Source organism: Triticum dicoccoides, chromosome 1A, assembly GCF_002162155.2.
Source record: "Triticum dicoccoides isolate Atlit2015 ecotype Zavitan chromosome 1A, WEW_v2.0, whole genome shotgun sequence".
In the NCBI taxonomy this organism is placed as follows: Eukaryota; Viridiplantae; Streptophyta; class Magnoliopsida; order Poales; family Poaceae; genus Triticum; species Triticum dicoccoides.
In genome coordinates, this window is record NC_041380.1 from 214,326,002 (window position 1) to 214,346,740 (window position 20,739).

Below are 20,739 nucleotides of genomic sequence, written 5' to 3' on the forward strand. Positions count from 1 at the left end.
TTATCCAGGCTCTTGGTTGGCAAGCGACAGCTGGTAGAACAAGCATGCAGCGCTGTGCTGCATCAACTCAATGGTTCAATGAAAGAATTTCACTTGCTAGATATGCACATGTAGGGGTTCTTTATTGTGGTTCTAGTGAATTATTTCAGTTTACATGAAAATGACTTTACATCAATTTCTTACTGAAACAGGTGCCATTGGGAAACCTTGAACTTGATTGGCTTCTTTTTACTGCTGATGTGTTCTTCTCAAGGGCATTGCATGATCAACAACAGGTTTGTTTTATCTTGAGTTGATGTAATTAGGCTGTATTTGATCTAAATAGGTTAAATCACACTTTACTTCTTTTCTGTTCCTTGTGAGCCCCTTCACTTTTTGAGCGGAAAACTGCAGGGGAGGCCCCGATAGTATTTTTTTATTGAATTAGAGAATATTTGGGTGGGGGTGTAAACAGAGGGATGAAACTGCAGAAAGCTAGGCACTAGCTCAAGAATTAGCCTCAAGCTGATCTAGCCAGATCTTGAGAGCAAAAGCATCATATCAATAGGGTGTGTTTGGATGATGCCCCTGCTTGCCCTACTAAACCACGGGCTTGCCAAAAAATTGGCACAGGTTTCTGCCGCTGGCAACTCGCCAAAGCATTGGCGCAAAAATGAACTGGTGAAGCAGCATTGGTCCGGGGATCCAAATTATTAGCCCTCAACCAACCACATGCTCACCCTTTTGGTCAACGCCCGTTTGTTTTTGGCTTGGCTGCCGTAGGCATCGATCCAAACACACCCATAGAATCAGGTTGAGACGATCTGGCGGCCAACACGCTTGGAGGATACAGAGAATTGAAACACACGGCCTAGTAGGGATACGACCTCAAGCTTGCCGCACAGTCTACCGATGCAAGCTTCTAGTGCCACAGCTACGACCTCGTCCAGGTTGAAGCTGACACGGCCAGCAGCACCCTTTGGACACTAGGTGAACTCCCGATGAATACACATTCATTTTGATGCTTCCAAATCATTCAAGCACCAAGCGCGATTAAGGAGTTCAAACCAGCTTGCATAGAACCTCGCACAATACAGATGGTTCTGGACCACTAGTCAAAGAAAAATGCAGAAGGTGATTGGGGCGCCAAGTCAGGGAGACCAAGATATCTAAACAGGAGCGACCAGGTCTCTTTTGCAAAGATACAAGATGCAAGGATGTAATGTATCGTTTCCTCGTCCTGATCACAAAGCGGGCATGCTGAACGTGACAAACACCTCCGAGAAAGGCGGTCAGCTGTCCATCATCTAGTATGGGCAACCAACCGAAGGAATAATTGGCATTCTTAGGGGCACATGACTTCCAGATCAACTTCCAATGCTCCAGACTAACTGAATCAAAAGAACATAAGCCGTTTTTGCTGAATACTGATCATCTCCAGCAAATCCCCAAATCTTGTATATCATTCTGTATCTCCACTTCAGACACAAGGTCCCATATATCTAAATATTCGGACAAGACAGCCACTGAGGGAGTGCCCTGTATATCCTGAACACAGCAATGCCCAATCAGTGCATCATGAGCTGTACGACTATTAGCCCGGCGCTTAGGAACGAGGGCAAAAAGGTGTGGAGAAGATCAGCAAATGGCTTCCCCTCCAACCATCAATCTTTCCAGAAAAGGGTGTTACAACCATCATCCACCACCGAGACTATAGTGGTGGAGAAGAGAGCCTTAACACAAGGATGAACTTGTACAGTGAACCTGGCCCAAGGATTATCTGCCTGGGTTTTATGCACAGCCAAAGCCATCACATTCGCAGGGCCCAACCTTTTAAGTCAAGAACACCAAGACCTCCAAGTTCCTTGGATCGGCAAACCTTCGGCCATGCAATCAAACAGTGACCACCTCTAGCCTCTTTCCTTCCTCTCCACAAGAATTCTCTTCTGATTTTCAATTGCTTTAACCATAGAGGTTGGCACAGCCTTAACCATATTTGCTTGGCCAGCCCGTGTCATGATTTCAGCCTTCCATCCCGGAAGTTGGTCAGCAATTCTATCAATAATAGGTTGAACTTGGGCTTTTGTTAACTTTCTGATGGACAAGGGCAGTCCAAGATAATTTCAAGAAAGCTCTTCCATCTCACAAGGCAAATGCTCCTGACTACTGTCACATCTTCAACTGAACATTGGATTGGTATAGCACTACAGACTTCTTCAGATTTCAGGATGGTGAAGTTGATTCTTTTTTGTATTGCTAAAAGTGCAAAGCAAAATTCAGAACTTAGTGACTAAGGCCATCTTTTGCAAGGAACAAATTGCTTTCTGGCCAAGTTTTTTTACGTGTGCGCAAAAACTTTGCCTATCATTTCAATACGCAAAAGCTTTGCGTAACATGTCAATATGCGAAAGCTTTGTTAAGTTCTTCTTGACTTGAGAAACTCCTGCCTACTACACCTTGAGGCAAGTAACCACTAAACATGAGGTCTAGGAGTTTGTGTGACCGAGCCTGTGCCTCGAGTTGGGCAATGCCAGATCCAGTCATCTCCTTGCTCTAGCAGCTCTAGTGCTGGGCATCTTGGACGGCAAGTTTTCAGATGGCTGTGCCTGCAGTTACTCTGGCCTACGTCCATTGCCCTGATACATACTGCGTTGTGACATTTCGTCAAACATGGTACACATGCTTTCACGGCAATGGTGCGACAGAACTGGGAGAGACTACCATCCAATTTTAGCGAAAGTCAGATGGCATGCCATTATGGCAAACACAGTGGCAAGACCATGCTGATTTGGATGGTTGGATCAATGTTAGCAAAACCACCTCAGGGTGTACTTTAGCATGGTTTGGAAGTTGGGTAAATAAGTTCTGCTGTGGGGCTTATCCAGACTTTGTGTGATAGTTTGGGGGTAGACTTGGAAGACCAATCTTTTACTTGTTGGTTCTGCCTTTGTAGTGGCCGTTTTTTGATGAAAGTAGGAAACTAGGAATGATGGCATGCTGAGACCTTTGTCACGCCATCTTGATTGGGTTATTTTCTATGTGCTAGAAGTTCTTTGGCCCTTGCATGTGTCCTTTCTCAAAATTAGTTTTCAAGAAATTATACATTGGAACCCTTTTTTTCTCTCCACAAAACTGATTGCAATTAGCATGGTGTGGTATGGACATCTAATTCTAAGTTTCTTTCTGACATGTTCATGCTAGGTACTATGGATATCTGATGATGGTATTCCTGATTTAGGCGGCACATATGAAGGAGATACATGCTTTGCTGATGAAGTGAGAAGCCCTCTTTTGCTGTCTTAAGACTGCCTGGTTTTTTACGCTGTCCTTTTTTTTGCTGCTTGACTTAAATATGAGCTTGTTTTGCAGGTCATACAACCTGCACTAACATATCCTGGCGCTTATAGGAGGATTTCTGTTGAGCTTAAGGTAAGCCCCTAATGCATTTGCCTGGACATCATAGAATGTAATAAGCTCATCCTGAAAACAGTAGGTGGGGTTCCTACTGTGCTATATTAATAAACTCTAAATATTTATAAAGCTCAGAATGGTCCAATGGAGAGCCCCAAACGAAAGAAGCAAAACTACTGGCGTTCTAGGAAAGAGATAATATGTAGCCTAAAGGTGTCTTTGACCCTATAGACTAGCAGAGATAGATCTTGAAATCCATGCTTCCATGATTGGAAGAACTAAGCCTTGAAACTGTTGGTTCCAAATATCCCATGCTGCTAGAGCAAACCGCTGGAAGATGGGAGAGTTGATCTGGCGTCTGGTGTTTGGCCTCTTGCAAATCTGCATCCACATGTGGTTATGTATCTCCTGGTAATTTAGTTACATTTGCACATATTTCTTCTGCAGATTCATCATTTGGCGGTTAATTCTCTCCTTAAGAGTAGTCAAGTGGATGAAATGGAAGGAGGATCTATCGGCAACTTTGAAAATGACATTCCTCCTGGTCCAAATGCCACCGAAACTGACTATAATGACGCCAGCTTGTGTCTACCTGCTTTCCAAGTGCTGAAGCAACTCATTCAAAGATGCATCTCGGATGCAGTGTCTTCTGGAAATGTATTTGCTGATGCGATATTGCAACATCTCTACCGTTGGCTTTGCAGGTTATAATTCGATATGTTTATACTTGAACCTCTTACTAATTGTTTTTCTAATTTTAATATGTTCTTTTTTTACATTCTCATGCCTACATTTTCAGCCCACGATCAAGACTTCATGACCCAGCTCTCCATCGCCTCCTTCATAATGTAAGTTAAATTACTTCTCTGTCAGTCTTTGACTTCTTTTATTGCTACAAGAGTTACAGGTTGCCTGTTATTTGCTAATACATTTGTGGTGTAATTAGTATTTTCCGTAGTGATGAATGCTCTTCTCTATTTCTGTATCATTTGATACCCTGTGGGCATTTGTTTCTTTGCCTGTAAGTTTCCTTACCCTGTCTTTTCTTTTGGGCTGTCAAACTTTATCAGGTCATGAAGAAGGTCTTTGCTCTATTGTTAGCTGAGTTTCGAAAGCTTGGAGCTAATGTTATCTTTGCAAACTTTTCTAAGATAATCATAGATACCGGAAAAGTGGACTTGCCGTCAGCACGTGCATACTGTGATAGCTTGCTGAAAACCTTACAGACAAGGTACTGTTTGACCTCCTGCTGCAGATATGTGTGTCACCTAAGTGAAACTAAGAGCATCGTGTTTTAGGGATCTTTTCGAGTGGATAGAACTGGAACCTTTGCACTATTGGCACTCCTTACTGTTCATGGATCAGGTTTGTATATTTAATTGTGTACGAAAGATGGACTAATTAACTGTTCGTCTTAAGAACACGCTTCCACCTTTGATGTTTCATTTTCTGTTTCCTGTTTCAGTACAACTACGGTGGGATTCAGGCCAAAACACAAAATGTAACATCTGCAGACAGTTCAGACGGTGATGATGATATTGACATCGTGTCAAGCTGGAATATAGCAGAATACTTGCCCAAAGCTACACAGGTCAGACATCTTAAGTCAAAGCCACTTGAAATTAGCATTTCTCTTTGCTGACTGCGGCGTTCTCAATTGTGCATCAAATGTTCAGTAATAGTTCTGCAATTGATAATCAATCACTTGACATTCTTTAAAAATCTCCAGGATCACTTTGTCTTGATCGTATCGGAGTTCCTATATGTTCCATGGAAATACATGAAAGAACAAGTAGCTTGCCGAGCAGCTATGAGGGATGACACCTCATGCACTCCATCTATAACAATCATGGCTGCTGAGAATCTTGAGGGACAGGTCGTTGATTACCTCCGTGGGCAGGTAATTCCAGTATCCTCTGCTCCTATATTATATGTCACTCTGGACATTGGCATTGTCTATAGTGTAATCTAATCCGTAACCACTTAACTGCGTGTTGATTATGCCATGCTGTTTCTGTTTATTGTTCACTTCAGTCAACTTTTGGTGTGGGCATAGATTGACACAAAGAATATATCTTCTGCAATATATTATGTAAGGGTGTCCTAATAACCTTCAAAACTTAGACATGAAATTCTGGAACAAAAAAGATACGTTCTCTGGGAATTTGAACATTAAATCTTGTGATATTTGTCCTTCCAATTACTTTTAGTTTATCATTTCTCAGATTATTTTCATTTATGTTACTCTTAACTTGCCATGAATTTGAAGATGTAAACTGTACACATAGTTAAAGTAAATTGAAGTACATCTAGAATCTTTTTAGCTTTTTATTTTCATTGCGAGGTTTTACTGCTTTAGTAAATTGAACACCTCAGAAATCATGGAAATCGCTCAACCCATTGGTGGTAGTAGGTTTAATTAGCTTGCACGCGCTCATATAGTATGATCTTTACAACATTCAAATGGAATTTTCTAGCCATTTAGTCTACTCTTTTTTGCCCATGAAGGTACACCATACCAACCAGGAATTTACCACCTTTTTTATACCTTGTCAGAATCATCAAACACGACCTCCTCTAATCTTTTTTTTTTTTGCAGATCGGCACTTATTTTGCGGAAAAGCTTCTCACAATTGTGAGCGATATACTTCTCCATTTCAAAGGAAAAGGCAAGTCTGAATCAGTTGGACCTTCAAATAGTGAACTTGATCCTCACTTACATAAAGGCGGTGCTGCATTGGAGTTCATTAAACATATATGTGCTGTTCTTGCTCTCGATCAGAATGTTCAGCATGATATTCTGGTAATTCTCTATTGAACCATATTCAGCCTGTAAAAACTTCCTTTTGTCTTTAGCAACTTAAAACCGGTATTATGTGTTATCTTCATCTGCTCATCAACTTTGTTCAGTGTCCTACCTGTACTGTTCTTGTGTCACAATCTAGTTGTCAAGTGAAATGCAGTCTAATAGCATGGCTTTCTTTCTTGATTGACGTCTATACTGTACTGTTGTGCACTAGGGTTAAGAAGAGGCTCTTGCCCTGGTGGCAAAATATTAGAACTATTCTTGTAATTCTTGGTTGCTTTATTCCTCATAGGGGCTCCCAACCTTAGTAACAAATTGTAGATCTTATCTCTAATTGTCCTATGGGCCAAGCTGAAAGATACCTTCCTAATTTAATTTAATTGATAGACTACATAATATAGAGATTGGGGATCCCATCCCATAACTGGGAGCTGCCATGGTGGGGCCATGTACGCCGGTGCATAACCGACTATTTTAGTTAGATCTCTTAAATGTAGCACTGCCGCCTCCTGATTTTGAATTATTTACTCCCTCCGTCCGGAAAAGCTTGTCCTTCAAATGGATGTATCTAGCACCAAGTTAGTGCTAGATACATCCATTTGAGGGACAAGCTTGGGACAAGTTTTTTCGGACGGAGGGAGTATTACATGTCTATGAATATTGTGTCGTGTTCTGGTTTAGAGTTAACTCCTTTTTTTTTTTGAAAAGATAGGGGTTTCCCCCCTGCCCCAGCTTTTATTAAAAAGCAAAGGCGAAACCAGCATGACCAGGACATTGTACAGCGCTCGGCAACAGCCAAAGTAGCTGTCACAGAAAGGTTTTAGCAAACTACCCTATTACAAGGCACTTAGATGAGACCAGCCAACGTCTGGTGCCAAAATAAAGAGGAGTAAGTACAGATAGTTCCGGTCACTTCACACCTCCCAAGCTATTCTAAGCAATTCCCCTCTTCGCCGGCCCAAGAGCCTTAAGCACCGGAGAAGAAGCACACCCTGGGCGTCGGAGCATAAGATCTTCCATTGTCTCCTCAGCCCTCCCGCCAGGCCCATGATGCAGCGAATGCTTCGCCATTTTCGCTCCTGAAATACAAATTCATTGCGCAAAAGCCATAAGCCCCACAAGGTAGCAGATGTGGTAATATTAGCAGCTTCATACTTCTTTTCCTTTTTCCACAAAGGAGACAATGGCAGAAAAGAAGATGGGGCTAAAATACCCATCCCTTTAGCAATAATGTTCCAGATTTGGCTAGCTACCACACAGTCAAAAAATAAGTGATTAACCGATTCATTCTCCCCACAAAAAACACATGTAGGATCCTCCACATGTCTTCTCTTGGCTAGATTATCTCTAGTCAAGCACTTATTATTATATGCTAGCCAGAGAAAGACATGGATATTAGGTGGGATTTTGATTTTCCAAATAGCATCTTTAATATCAGAAGATATCCCTCCAAAATTAATCATTTTGTAAAAAGATTTTACTGTGTAGACCCCAGAAGTTTCAAGTTTCCATCTACGAAAGTCTGGAGCAGCACCAGGGGTAAAGTTACTAACTATTTCACACAAATCATACCATTTTTCCGCAATGATATCATCTACACACCTCCTGAAAGTCAGCTGTAGAGTATTGCCATCCCAAACCTGGGCAAGGGTGGCATCTTGTTGTTGACAAATGTCAAACAGCTCCCATAATCTAGTTTTTAGGGAACATTCCCCAGTCCAAGTATCATGCCAGAAGGCAATGTTCTCACCATTCCCAGGAACCCAGCTAATATTTTTTTTAGCTCCATCAAGGGCCCATGTTAGGCTCTTCCAAAAAGGGGAGCCTAGCCCAGGTTTCCCCCAATAAATATTGGGTTTGTCAGTAGCATATTTGAAACTGATGATTTTTTTCCAATCACTATCTCTACCATCATAAAATCTCCTCCCCCAAGAGGCCAGAAGAGCCATGTTGTACTCTAAGGTTAGGAACCCCCAGTCCCCCAAATTCTTTTTTCTGAGCAATCAACCCCCAGCTAGCAAGATGATATTTGTGGGTATCTCCCACATTGCCCCAAAAGAAGTGAGACATTTGTGAAGTAATGGCATCAATGGCCCATTTAGAAAATTTCATAACAGACATCAGGTAAGCAGGGATGCTGGCAATGCAAGTAGTTAAAATAATTAATTTACCCCTGTAGGACAGATGTTTACCCAACCAGCCAGCAATATTTTTAATGATCCGATCAATAATATGCTGAATGTCTTCCCTCCTAAGCTTTTTATAATGAAGAGGCACTCCAAGGTATTTTATTAAAGTTAATTTTCATACCAGAGAGGCTTTCAAAACATGCCAAAATCCATTTCAGGTTCCTGGCACAAGCCATTGAGTTTTGCAAAAATAAAATAGTGTCATCAGCATACTGCAGGCTGATGACACCTCCAGGGATCACCTGAGGTAAGAGACCAGCAATTAGGCCAGCTCTAGCAGCTTTGGATAGCATTTTGGTAAACACATCAGCAACCAAGTTAAAAAGTAAAGGAGAGTGAGGATCACCCTGTTTTAGACCCTTTCCAGTCACAAAATGTGGCCCATTAGTTTCATTGATTTTGACTTGAAAGGTTCCTTGATACAGGGTACTAAATACCCAATTAACCCATTTGTCCCCAAAGCTCCTAGAAAGGAGCATCTCCTTAATGAAATCCCAATTGACCCTATCATAAGCTTTCTCATAGTCCAACTTAAGGATTAGCCCACTCCCCCCAGACCTGTGAACCTCATGTATCACTTCATGAGCCATCACAACACTTTCCAAAATTAAACTCCCTTTGATGAAGGCAGTCAGGTTGGAGGAGATTAGCTTGTCACATAAAGGAGAGACTCTAGTAGTCATAGCTTTAGAAAAGATCTTAACGGCACAATTACTAAGGCTAATAGGCCTAAAGTTTTTCATCTCCCTGGCCAAAGGAGTTTTGGGGATGAGGGTAATAAGGGCAAAGTTGAGTCTGTAAATATCCAGAGTACCAGCTTCAAAATCTCTGACCATCCACATGAAGTCATTTTTGATGATATCCCAAAAAGTTTGGTAGAACAGAAAGGAAAGACCATCAGGGCCAAGGGCCCCACAGGCATATGAGCTCTTGATAGCTTGTCTAATTTCCTCTTCAGAAAAAGGTTTTTCTAAATTATCTCTATCAATTTCAGAAACCTTCTCATCATCTTCCCAGAAATCAGGCTCAAGGTGTATGTCAGGTTTAGATACAAAAGCAAAAAGATTCTTATAAAAATCAGTGGCCACTTTCAGCATGTCAGCAGTAGAAGTCACTACCCCATTGGGGCCATCCAGCTCAGCAAGGTGATTTTTTCTGTGTCTATGGTTAGCCAAGGCTTGGAGATAAGCATTGTTCCTATCACCTTCCAAGATCTTTCTATCTCTAGATCTCTGCCACAAGGCAGTTTCTTCTTTTTTCCAAATTTCTTCCAATTCTTTCTTAAGATCTCCTAGTCTAGTAGAATCACTAGGGGAGAGGTTTTGTGTCTCAGAAGAGACATCCAGCTTGTCAAGTTCCACAAGGAGGGCTTTCTTCCTATTCTTAATAGCAGCTTCAATGTTAATACTCCATCCCTTAATTTTTTTCCTAAGAACCCTCGATTTGATCATCCAATTTTCCACAGATGAAACATCAGAGGAGACAGATCTCCAGGCATTCTCCACAATCTGATTAAAGTCAGGTTGGGAGAGCCACCATTTTTCAAACCTGAACATCTTAGACCCATCATGTCTCCTCCCCCCAGTATCTAGCACCAAAGGTGCATGGTCACTGCCTACCCTGGGAAGGGCAACCAGGGAAGACATGGGGAAATGAGCATCCCAGTCTATGGAAGAAAAGACTCTATCAAGTACAGCAAAAACTGGGTCCTCCTGATTATTAGACCAAGTAAACTTTCTGTTGGAAATAGAAATTTCCATAAGACCCCATCTATTAATCCAATCATTGAATAACAGAGTACTTTGCTGGTCCACAAGGCCATTGCTTTTCTCCCTACTATCTCTAACTAAGTTGAAATCACCACAAACCAAAACAGGGTAAGAACTGGAGTCAAAGATATCATGCAGCTCAGAGACAAAATCCAATTTGAACTCAGGGTAGGCAGAGCCGTAAACAATAACCAAATGCCACAAAAAACCATCACCTTTGTTTTTAATAGTGGTCTTAATAGAAAATCTATTATTGGTAAACCCAATCACATCAAACAAGTCATTTTTCAGGCCAACCAAAATACCTCCAGCAGTTCCTATAGCAGGAAGAAAATGCCAACTAAATTGTTTCTTACCATCCAAGGCTCTAAGGAAATCCTCAGAAATAATTTCTTTCTTAGTTTCTTGAAAACCAATAAAATTAGGGTTAGACTTAGCAATCACATCACAAAGGCATTGAACTTTACCAGGCTTACTTAATCCTCTAATATTCCAAATGAGACCTATCATCAGGGAATCCTAAACGAATGAGACAAGCCACAAGGCTTAACCTTAGTGAGGACAGCAGGAGATTGGTCTGTATTATCAGCAGTGCCAACTGATGCCACAGAGAAATCTCTAGCAGGAGTCCCAACTAACTCTTCCTGAGTCAGATCAATATTCATAGGCAGAGCCAATTCAGGTTCATCATTAGCAAAAGCAATGCAGTTCTTTTGTTCTTTAACTACTAGTTCTTCTATAATTTCATACATAGTATCATTACTTCTACCAATGGCAAGGCCTACTTGAACAGCTTGATTAGCAAGGAGAGTTGAATCAATGGTAGGGAAGGATTTACCTTTGAAAGTTGGAGGAATCTCCAGATTCTTCTTCATCTTATATTGGGCAGCTTTCTTAATTATGTCCGCATTCCCATGCAGCCTGGTATCATCTTTCTAGGCTTTAATAGGCCCCCACTTTAGGTTCTTGTCTTCTTTGTTCCCACCAGATTGGACTTGGTTCAAAGTCTCCACAGTGAACGTTTAACCAGGGGAGAGAACTCCCACTTCCTCCTCTTCCACACTTTCATCATCATCAAATACAGACATATCCACTGATTTCAGAAAATCCAAGCAATAGCTCATACTACCACTTTGGTTACCATCATCATCTTTTTTGAACCAGGTCTTTTCAGGAGTATAAACCCCATCCATTGTGTCAGTCAGGGTATCCTTATCAAGGGAAAACACCTTCCCATCCATACCACCCTCCTCAGCATTCCTCATCTTACTTGAAATGGACTCTAGAATGAAGTTTTCCTGATCATCCCCCTGGCAATCAGGTAGTGTGTTACAGGTTTTTTTCCCAGCAGAAGAACTCTTGACACCCCTGGATGTAAGGTTTGCTTTATCAAGCTCATCAATGGCAATGAGATCATCATCACCATCATTCTTCGGTAGATCATGATGTTCCTGGTTACCATTGCCTTCCTCAAAGTTGTCATCCTCATCCTCATCTTCAATTTCCACCACCGAACCTTTGCCTCCCACCTGCTCAAAGCCTTCTATGGTGAAACCAAGCAGGAATAGCTTCTTCTTCATCTCAATCAATCTCTCGAATGGAATTTTACTAGGGTCTCTGCAAGCAATCTTAATCCTCACATTTTCAAAGAATGTTCTAAACATGCCATTCCAATTAACATCAGTGAGCACCCCAAACATAGATGCTATTTGTGCAAACATTTTCCAAGAGCACCACTTAGGAGGAATCCCTTCAATCAGCACCCATGCCTCAATTAGTTCTCCAAATGGGTCACAAGACCCAGCCCATTCAGTCATTTTGACAGATACATCCTGAGGTAGACTAAAACCATGAAGTTCAATTAAGTCCTCTACTTTCTTCCATGGAGGGAACCTGACCAGAAACTCTTTATTGGATAGCTCTCTAATCTGCCAAGGCCAAGCTCTGGTTTTACAAAATGTAGCAGTCAGAAGACTCCCCAACTTATCTTTGTCCACTTCACCTTTGGTAATGTTAACCACACCACAGTTTTGAAAATTGATCCATTTGGATTCATTTGCCACAGGAACCTCAACATGATTAAAGCCCAGGCCACTAGCACCACTACCAAAGAAAGCTGCAGTGGGCTGAACCCTAGACCAAGCAGAGCAGTTGTTGACATTATGGGATTGTTGGCAGATAAAATAAGCTTTAGGCCTAACACAATTACCCACATAGTGCCCAGGACCACCACAATTAAAGCAGATCATATCCTTGTACCTAGGATCTAGAGGCTGCTCTTTTTCCACTTCATTAACCTGAGACGATTGAACTTGGGAGGAGGTGGCGGTGGATCCAGTGGATCTAGTTGATCGTTGAGGAGGGACATGATCTTTACCGGGAACAAACGTCTGCTTAGAACCACCAGCACCCAAAACGGGTTTCTGCACCGCTCCCTTGGCTGGACCAGCAACACCAGAAGGGTTAGCACCACGACGGTCAGCCATCTTCGCACCTTGTTTGACCACTTCAGCAAAAGAAAGGGATCCGGGGCCAATCCCTTCCCGGATGAGCTTGATGGTTTTTGGAGTGGGATCAAAAGCACGAAGGGTGGCCGGATAGCAATCAGAGGCTAGGAAAGACCTATTCTCCATGAGATCTTTCCGGATCCAACAGAGGAATCCGGCGGGTTTACCAGTTTTGTGAGATGAAGGGGGTGTGCTATGGAGGCGCTGGGAGGGGGGGGGGAGGGCTGGCCGAAGTGTTCTTCTATTTCTAGGGCTTCGTCAGAGGACAAAAACGCTTATCTATAACCCGTCTTCTCTTTAACAATACGCCCTCGAAAAGAAGGACCAGCAGTGCGTGTGGGGGCAGGAATATCAGATCGCAAAAAGCAATTATCCACACCAATAGCGGCAGCCCGCTGCTTGTTGGCCGGCGGCGAGCCCACCGCGGCACTCGACCTCTTCGTGTGAGACCTTGCTGTAGAGGCAGCAACCACTCGACCTTCAACCTTATCAGACCCCCCATCAAAGTGGGCAACACTTGAACGGATTTTGTGCAGTCTCTCGCGAAATGCAAGCAAACGGGAACGAAAAGTAGGAGGGAGATGTATAGGGGGCAACTCGAAATCACCTGACCAAGGAGGGGCTTCAATGGCGTGCCGCCGCTGTTAGACCTTTCAGCCTGAGCATTGATAGATGTGGATGACACTAGGAGAGTTGGGACAATTTTCGTTGGTTTATTTCTCACATAATGCCATGCCAACCCGAGGGGTTGGGGATACATATTTATAGGCTGCTAGCCAGCCAAGGCATATGCTAAGATGCTGCCAAGATGCCAGTCTAAGATGCTAGTCTAAGATGCTAACTGACAGTCCTTGATGGTCAAGAACAGAGCTCTATCCTAACAGCCAGTCCTTGATGGTCCAGGACTTTATCCTCCTAACTGCCACAAGGACCATGTGCTGCAGCCCCACAAGGACCCTAGTACACAGACTTATCCATCATTCTCCCCCTAAGTCTTGTACGTCGTCTTGTGGGAGAGTTAAATCATCCCAATCCTGGAGCAAAGTTCGAGGAACTTGACCCTCCCAAGGGGCTTGGTGAGCAGGTCTGCGAGCTGATCCTTGGTGTTGATGTAGCTCGCCTCGATGCTCCCTTCTTCCACACAGCTGCGGATGAAGTGATACCTCAGTCGGATGTGCTTGCTCCGTTCGTGGAACACGGGGTTCTTTGCCAGGGCCAGGGCGGACTTGCTGTCCACCAGGAGCTGCATCGTTCTGGTGTCTTGAACGAGAAGATCACCAAGCAGTCGAGCAAGCCAGAGCGCCTGAGTACAGGCGGTGGAGGCCGCTGTGTACTCAGCCTCACAGCTGGACAGGGCCACCACCTGCTGCTTGACTGATTGCCAGCTCACGAGACACTTGCCGAGGAAGAGGAGGATCCCGCTCGTGCTCTTGCTGGTGTCGATGTCGCCGGCGTGGTCGCTATCGCTGTACCCGACGAAGTGTGCCGCCCCAGGACACCTAGGGTAGTGGAGGCCGTGGTCGAGGGTCCCTGCTATGTAGCGGACGATCCTCTTCACTGCCTGCTGGTGTTCCGACGTTGGTCGCTCCATGAACCGACTGACATAGCCGACGGAGAATGCCAAGTCCGGCCGTGTGTGAGTGAGGTAGCGAAGGCTCCCCACAAGGCGTCGGTACTGCGTAGCATCCACTTCCTCCGTCGTGCTGTCGCGGCTCAGTTTCAGCCTCTCCTCCATCGGAGTGAGAGCTGGATGGCAGTCGGTGAGCCCAGCTAGCTCAACGATGCGCTTGGCGTAGGCGGACTGTCGAAGCGCGATCCCGGAGTGGTCCTGGTGCACCTCAATCCCTAGATAGAAGGAGAGGAGCCCCAGGTCACTCATCTGGAACGTGGCCTTCATGTCTTCCTTGAACGCCGCCACCTCTGCACCTTTGGTGCCGGTGATCACCAGGTCGTCAACGTAGACGCCCACCAGCAGGGCATTTCCTCCACTCCCCCGTCGGTAGACGGCAGCCTCATGCGGGCCCTGCTCGAAACCCATCTTCTTCAGCGTGGAGTCCAGCTTGGCGTTCCACGCCCTGGGTGCCTGCCGCAGGCCATAGAGAGCCTTGCGCAGGCGGAGCACCTTGCCCTCCTGGCCGGGAATCGTAAACCCAGGTGGCTGATGCACGTAGACTTCCTCCTTCAAGTCGCCGTTGAGGAATGCCGACTTAACGTCCATGTGGTGGACACGCCAGCCCTCCTGGGCAGCCAGCGCAAGGAGAAGTCGCACGGACTCCATTCGTGCCACGGGAGCGAAGGCGTCGTCGAAGTCGACTCCTTCCTGCTGCAAGAAGCCTCGGGCCACCAGGCGAGCCTTGTGCTTGATGATGGCGCCGACTCCATCCCTCTTCAGCTTGAACACCCACTTAAGGGTGATTGCGAGATGACCACGGGGGAGGTCAGCGAGCTCCCAGGTGCGGTTTTGCTCGACCGCATCCATCTCCAACTGCATCGCGGCGCGCCATGCCACATCTCTCTCGGCCTCTGCAAAGGACCGTGGTTCGCCGTCCTCACACGCGAGTTGTAGCTGCGCCTCCAGGTCACGTGGCATCAGTCCCGGCACCGGCTGGTCGCCGAATAGATCATCCATCGTGCGATACCGCAACTGTTCGCCTCCATACCATGCGTCGACCCGCTCCTCGTCGTGAGTGAGCGGGGAAGCGAACTTCATCGGGTTGTGCTTTGCGTGAGCTGGTGCTGATGAAGACGAGCCCGGAGTGGCGACCGCCGGGGCTGGAGTATGCGGCGTCACCGGTTGTGGTGTCGTCGGTGTAGCAGGCGCCGGAGTCGATGTAGTTTTGGGGGCCGGGGTAGACGTGCCCGGTGAAGAGGAGCTGCTTGCTCCCCCAGCTTCCTTGAAGTGAGCGTACTCGACAATGAAGTCGTCATACGTCGGCGTCGAGCCGTCGTCCACCGCCTTGTCCCATTGCCACCCTCGCCCTTCGTTGAACACGACGTCTCGCGCTGTGCGCACACGTTGTGTCTTTGGGTTGAGGATGCGGTAGGCCTTTGAGCCCTCCGCGTAGCCGATGAAGACTCCCGGAGTGCTCTTGTCGTCGAGCTTGCCGATGTGGCCGAGCTCCTTGGCGAACGCAAGGCAGCCAAAGACCCGCAAATGAGAGACCGCCGGCTTCCGCCCATGCCAGGCCTCGTACGGAGTTCTGCCGTCGAGTGCCTTAGTAGGAGAGCGGTTGAGGATGTAGACGGCCGTTAGCACCGCCTCTCCCCAGAAGACAGCCGGCATCCCTCTCTGCTTGAGGAGAGCCCGAGCCATCCCCACAACCGTCTGGTTGCGCCGCTCGACGACGCCGTTTTGCTGCGGGCTGTACGGCGCGGAGTAGTGGCGCTGGATGCCCTCATCGGCGCAGTACGACGCGAATTCAGCCGCCGTGAACTCGCCGCCGTTGTCAGTGCGCAACACGCGCAATTTGCGGCCGCTCTCCGCCTCCACACCAACCTGCGCGCGCCTGATGGCGTCCGCCGCTTCTCCCTTACTGCCGAGGATCATCACCCACATGTAGTGGGAGAGATCCTCGACGAGCAGCAGGAAGTAGCGTCGACCTCCTGGTGTGGCTGGCGTCATCGGGCCGCACAGGTCTCCGTGCACGAGCTCCAGCTTCTCCTTAGCCCGAAAAATCGCCTGTTGGGGAAAGGGGAGTCGTCTCTGCTTTGTCAGTACGCAGATGTCGCAGAACTGCTCCACATGGTCGAGGCATGGCAGGCCTCGCACCATCTCCTTGGCACTTAGACGCTTCAGGGCCTCAAAGTGAAGGTGCCCAAAGCGCTCATGCCACCGCCACGCCTCGTCGTCTTGACGGACAGCGAGACAGACCGGTTCTGCCACCTGCACATCAAGGACGTAGAGTCGATTTTCACCTCTGGGCACCTTGGCGAGAAGGCGACGCTGGCGATCCCAGATGCGTAGGACCCCATGCTCAATCAGCACGCGTGAGCCGTTCTCATCCAGCTGTCCCAAGCTGATGATGGAATTCTTTAGCGCGGGGATGTAGTAGACACCGGTGAGCAGCCGGTGCTCTCCCATCTTGGTGGTGAAGATGACGGAGCCGACGCCCTTTATCTCCACAGCGGAGGCATCCCCGAACTTGACGGAGCCTCGCGCATCGGAGTCGAGCTCGGCGAAGAATTCCCTTCGACCGGTCATGTGGTGGGTGGCGCCGGTGTCGAGGCACCACCCCGTAGCCTTGTCCTTCTCGGAGCCATCGCCGAGAAGAGCGTGTGCTTTTGGCTCATCGAGGTGGATGAAAGCCTTTGCGACTGGAGTCGCCGAGGGTAGCTCAATGCTTGCATGCGCCATGAACAGAGCCGTCTCCTCCTTCGCCTGTGCGACGTGAGCCTGGCCTTGTCGTGGTTGCCGACACTCATTGGCCCAATGGCCAAACCGGCCACAGTTGTGGCAACTGTTGTCTTGTGCCGGCTTGGGCTTGCCAGCGGCGCCGTCCTTGGCGCCTCCGCGGGCGTCACCTTCGGCACGTCCTTGTGCCCTGCCCGGGGGGCCTCTTCGCGCCTTACGCTGCTTGCCACGCTTGCGGCCGCCCGTCGAGGAGGAAGGCTCCCCCTTCTTCCTGTCACCAAGGCTGGGATCCCACTGCTCCCGAGTTAGGAGTAGCTTCCCGCCGGTGGTGACGGGCCCCGAGGGGGGCTGTGGCTCATCGGTGTCGACGACCTTGAGTCGACCTATCGCCTCCTCGATCGTCATCGTGGAGAGGTCCAGCAACGACTCGATCGAGCGAGCCATCTGCTTGTACTTCTCGGGAATGCACCGAAAAAGCTTCTCGACAGCTCTCTCCTCGGTGTAGGTGGCATCGCCAAACTTCACCATCTTCTGCAGCAGAGTGTTGAGACGGAGAGCAAAGTCATCAACGTCCTCACCTGGCTTGAAGCCCAGGTTCTCCCACTCCTTACGAAGTGCCTGCAGGGTGGACTTGCGAGCACGGTCGCTGCCAATGCGTGCTGCGGCGATGGCGTCCCAAGCCTCCTTGGCAGTCCGCTTGTTGGAAAGCGAGAACTGCATCTCGGGCGGGACTGCGGCGATGAGGGCGTCCAGTGCCCGTCGATCCTCTAGGTGGTCGACGTTGCTGTCCTGGACTGCCTCCCACATGCGCCGCACCTGGAGCCTGACCTTCATGATCCCGGCCCACTCGACGTAGTTGGTTTTAGTGAGGGTAGGCCACCCAACACTGGAACCAACATCCCTGACCACAGTCCGGACCTCGTAGAGGCCGCGGTCCTGGTCGTTGCAGCCGCCGTCGCGGTGCGCGCCTCCACCTGGAGCGCGGGCGTGCTCGGCTGCCCACTGCGTCGTCCGCTCTTGCGCCACTTTGGCGCGATCTGTGTCGGCGCCGTCGTCCGCAGGCGTGGAGCTGCTGGAGCTGCCGGGGCTGCCGCGGAGTGCCTTGGCATCCGCCGTAGCCTCACGGGCTGCTTCTGCTGCTGCTGCTGCTTCTACCTCCGCCCTGGCTGCTGCCAGCTCAGCTGCAGCCAGCCTCGACACTCTTGCCGCCACAGCAGCCGCTGCTACAGCCGCTCGCTCACGCTCCTCTGCCACGGCGCGCTCGGCCTCTTGCCGGCGCCGCATGCTCGAGGTAGCCGTGTGCTGAGAGCGACCTGCGGACATGGCTCGCTGCAGGGGGGCTGTTGCGTGAAGAGGAGGCTGATGAAGAAGAGCTGCTGCTCAACAGTCCGGAGGGAGGAAGGTAACCAGAGGCAGACGGAGCAGCTGCTGCTACCGACTTGGGCTGCTCACAGGAAATGCTCAGGGTGCAGGTTAACTTGGCTCTGATACCACTTGTTAGACCTTTCAGCCTGAGCATTTGATAGATGTGGATGACACTAGGAGAGTTGGGACAATTTTTGTTGGTTTATTTCTCACACAATGCCATGCCAACCCGAGGGGTTGGGGATACATATTTATAGGCTGCTAGCCAGCCAAGGCATATGCTAAGATGCTGCCAAGATGCCAGTCTAAGATGCTAGTCTAAGATGCTAACTGACAGTCCTTGATGGTCAAGAACAGAGCTCTATCCTAACAGCCAGTCCTTGATGGTCCAGGACTTTATCCTCCTAACTGCCACAAGGACCATGTGCTGCAGCCCCACAAGAACCCTAGTACACAGACTTATCCATCAGCCGCACCCGCGCTTGCTTGGGAGGAATCAGATCTGATGAACCTGAGGCAGCACCCCTGGCGGCAGCTCCTCCGGTGGTATGCTGGCCAGCGCATCCACCCGTGGCGGCCTGATGTTGAGCCGCGAGGGATTCGCCGTCCGGAAGGGCGCCCACCGAGCCGCCTATATTATTATTATTATTATTATTACTATTATTACTATTACTATTCTCATCAATATATATATGACAGAGAATGCGAAAGAACTTGTTGAAGTTGGTGCGCGTAAAGGAATTTGCTCCAGAAGCACAGTTCCAAGATCCCTATGCCTCATTCATCCTTCCAAACGTGATTTGCAGGTATTGCAACTTTGAACCAAACCGCTTTTGTTTCCCCTTGATGTTGTTATGTTAGCGTCACCCTGTCTCTTACAAATAGAGTGATGTTGGCAGCTATTGCAACGATTGCCGGGACCTTGACCTCTGCCGCGACTCGACGCTGCAAGGCCACGAGTGGAGGTGCGCGGTGCCGCAGTGCGGGCAGCCGTACCACCGGGAGGAGATGGAGAACGCGCTGCTGCAGATTGTGCGGCAGCGAGAGAGGCTGTACCACCTGCAGGACCTGGTGTGCGTCCGGTGCAGGCAGGTGAAGGCGGCCCATGTGTCAGAGCAGTGCAACTGTGGAGGGTCGTTCCGGTGCAAGGAGGAGGCGCCGCAGTTCCTTGGCAAGATGCGGGTCTTCCTGAACGTCGCGGTGAGCCAGAAGTTCGAGCTGCTCCAGGATTGCGTCCGATGGATCCTGGAGGTCAGGTGATGCCTGCCGTAGTTCTTCAGTTGACACCTAGTGTAGCATAGTGAATTAGTTACAGTAACTTTTTGTTTGAAGCAACCAACTTGCAGCCGCAAAGAATGTATTTATTACATGAATAACTGTCGGGACAACTAAAATAACTGTTGGCACACTACATCCATGTCGTATAATGAGAAGCATGTCTGTCTGTTTGACATAATTTATATTCCTTAGTACAAAGTTGAGTCATCTATTTTGAAACAGAGGGAGTAGTTTGGTGCCATGAACTACTTCTGACTTATCAGTGAAGCAAAGCCTACAACAAGGGGTAGAAGTAGGGCCCACCACGCGCGGTGAGATTTCTCCATGAGAAATGCTTGACATGCTCATCGACTAAGAGCCTACACTGCAGAGCAGCGATGGACTGATCTTCCTACAAGCTACAAGCCGGCGACGAAGAGAGAAGAGAACCAGATGACGAGGTCGTCGCTGAGCTGATGCTCATCTGCCACGCCGCCGACGTGCAGGCGGCAGAGCGGGCACGTCCGGCGGCACAGCGCCAACCACCTGTTGACGCATTGCCGGTGGAAGGCGTGGCCGCACGGCAGCCTCCGTATGTCCTCCCCGTCGCGGAACCTCGATATGCACACGCAGCAGCCGCCGAGTGCACCACGACCACGCCGCCGGAGCTGGAGCCGGAGAGGGCAGCAGAGAGGAGCGCCACCACGTGCCCCATCGTCGTCACCATCTATCTATCTATCTGAATCAAAATCGCGATGCAGATTACATATAAATGTATGTGCGTGTGCCAAGATTTGCTGCGAGTGGATCAGCATCCAAGATGGACTGCGATGGCTTTTATATAAGGCGAGTGTGTGTGTGTGTGGAATCATTTTTATTTTCTCTGGATGTTGCATGGAATGATTAGCAAAGGGGGTGATGGAGAAGGCGCACCTAGAAACCCCAGTGCCGTTTCCCTTTCCGTGGACACAAAGCTTGTGCGACGCGAAAGCTAACTAATTGAGCGGCAACGTCGATCATTCGTGTATGTCAGTCTGACCAACCACAAGGTTTCATGAGGTATACTACCTCGTAGGTGCAGCCTTTCTTCTTTTCTTGTTTGCGG

The 20,739-nt window shown here is 48.1% G+C and overlaps 2 protein-coding genes and 1 pseudogene across 3 annotated transcripts in view; 1 reads left to right on the plus strand and 2 right to left on the minus strand.

Annotated features, from left to right (window-relative positions):
- The window catches only part of LOC119266939 (DNA polymerase epsilon catalytic subunit A-like), a 36,414-nt gene extending 16,577 nt beyond the window's left edge, over window positions 1–19,837 (plus strand). For both annotated transcript variants that reach the window (XM_037548226.1, XM_037548230.1), the window contains 13 exons: window positions 9–110; window positions 192–275; window positions 3,181–3,255; window positions 3,349–3,408; window positions 3,838–4,094; window positions 4,190–4,238; window positions 4,461–4,621; window positions 4,689–4,755; window positions 4,856–4,981; window positions 5,120–5,290; window positions 5,990–6,193; window positions 19,077–19,183; window positions 19,277–19,837. In XM_037548226.1, the coding sequence (XP_037404123.1) occupies window positions 9–110; window positions 192–275; window positions 3,181–3,255; window positions 3,349–3,408; window positions 3,838–4,094; window positions 4,190–4,238; window positions 4,461–4,621; window positions 4,689–4,755; window positions 4,856–4,981; window positions 5,120–5,290; window positions 5,990–6,193; window positions 19,077–19,183; window positions 19,277–19,637 (1,824 nt within the window). In that variant the 3' untranslated portion in view covers window positions 19,638–19,837. The remainder of the gene's footprint in view (window positions 1–8; window positions 111–191; window positions 276–3,180; window positions 3,256–3,348; window positions 3,409–3,837; window positions 4,095–4,189; window positions 4,239–4,460; window positions 4,622–4,688; window positions 4,756–4,855; window positions 4,982–5,119; window positions 5,291–5,989; window positions 6,194–19,076; window positions 19,184–19,276) is intronic.
- On the minus strand, window positions 6,885–13,422 carry LOC119266952. Its single transcript, XM_037548239.1, has 2 exons — window positions 10,993–13,422; window positions 6,885–7,275 (listed from the first exon to the last, which is right to left on the minus strand). Exon 1 carries the CDS (start codon window positions 12,785–12,787, stop codon window positions 11,177–11,179), a length of 1,611 nt encoding a protein of 536 aa, XP_037404136.1. The 5' UTR covers window positions 12,788–13,422; the 3' UTR covers window positions 6,885–7,275; window positions 10,993–11,176.
- LOC119266962 lies at window positions 19,772–20,361 on the minus strand (annotated as a pseudogene).
- Window positions 20,362–20,739: the final 378 nt, after the last annotated feature.

Bases quoted from the DNA above. Each gene is read 5' to 3' on its own strand.
- LOC119266952 (XM_037548239.1), bottom strand. From the start codon at position 12,787: ATGGAGAATAGGTCTTTCCTAGCCTCTGATTGCTATCCGGCCACCCTT.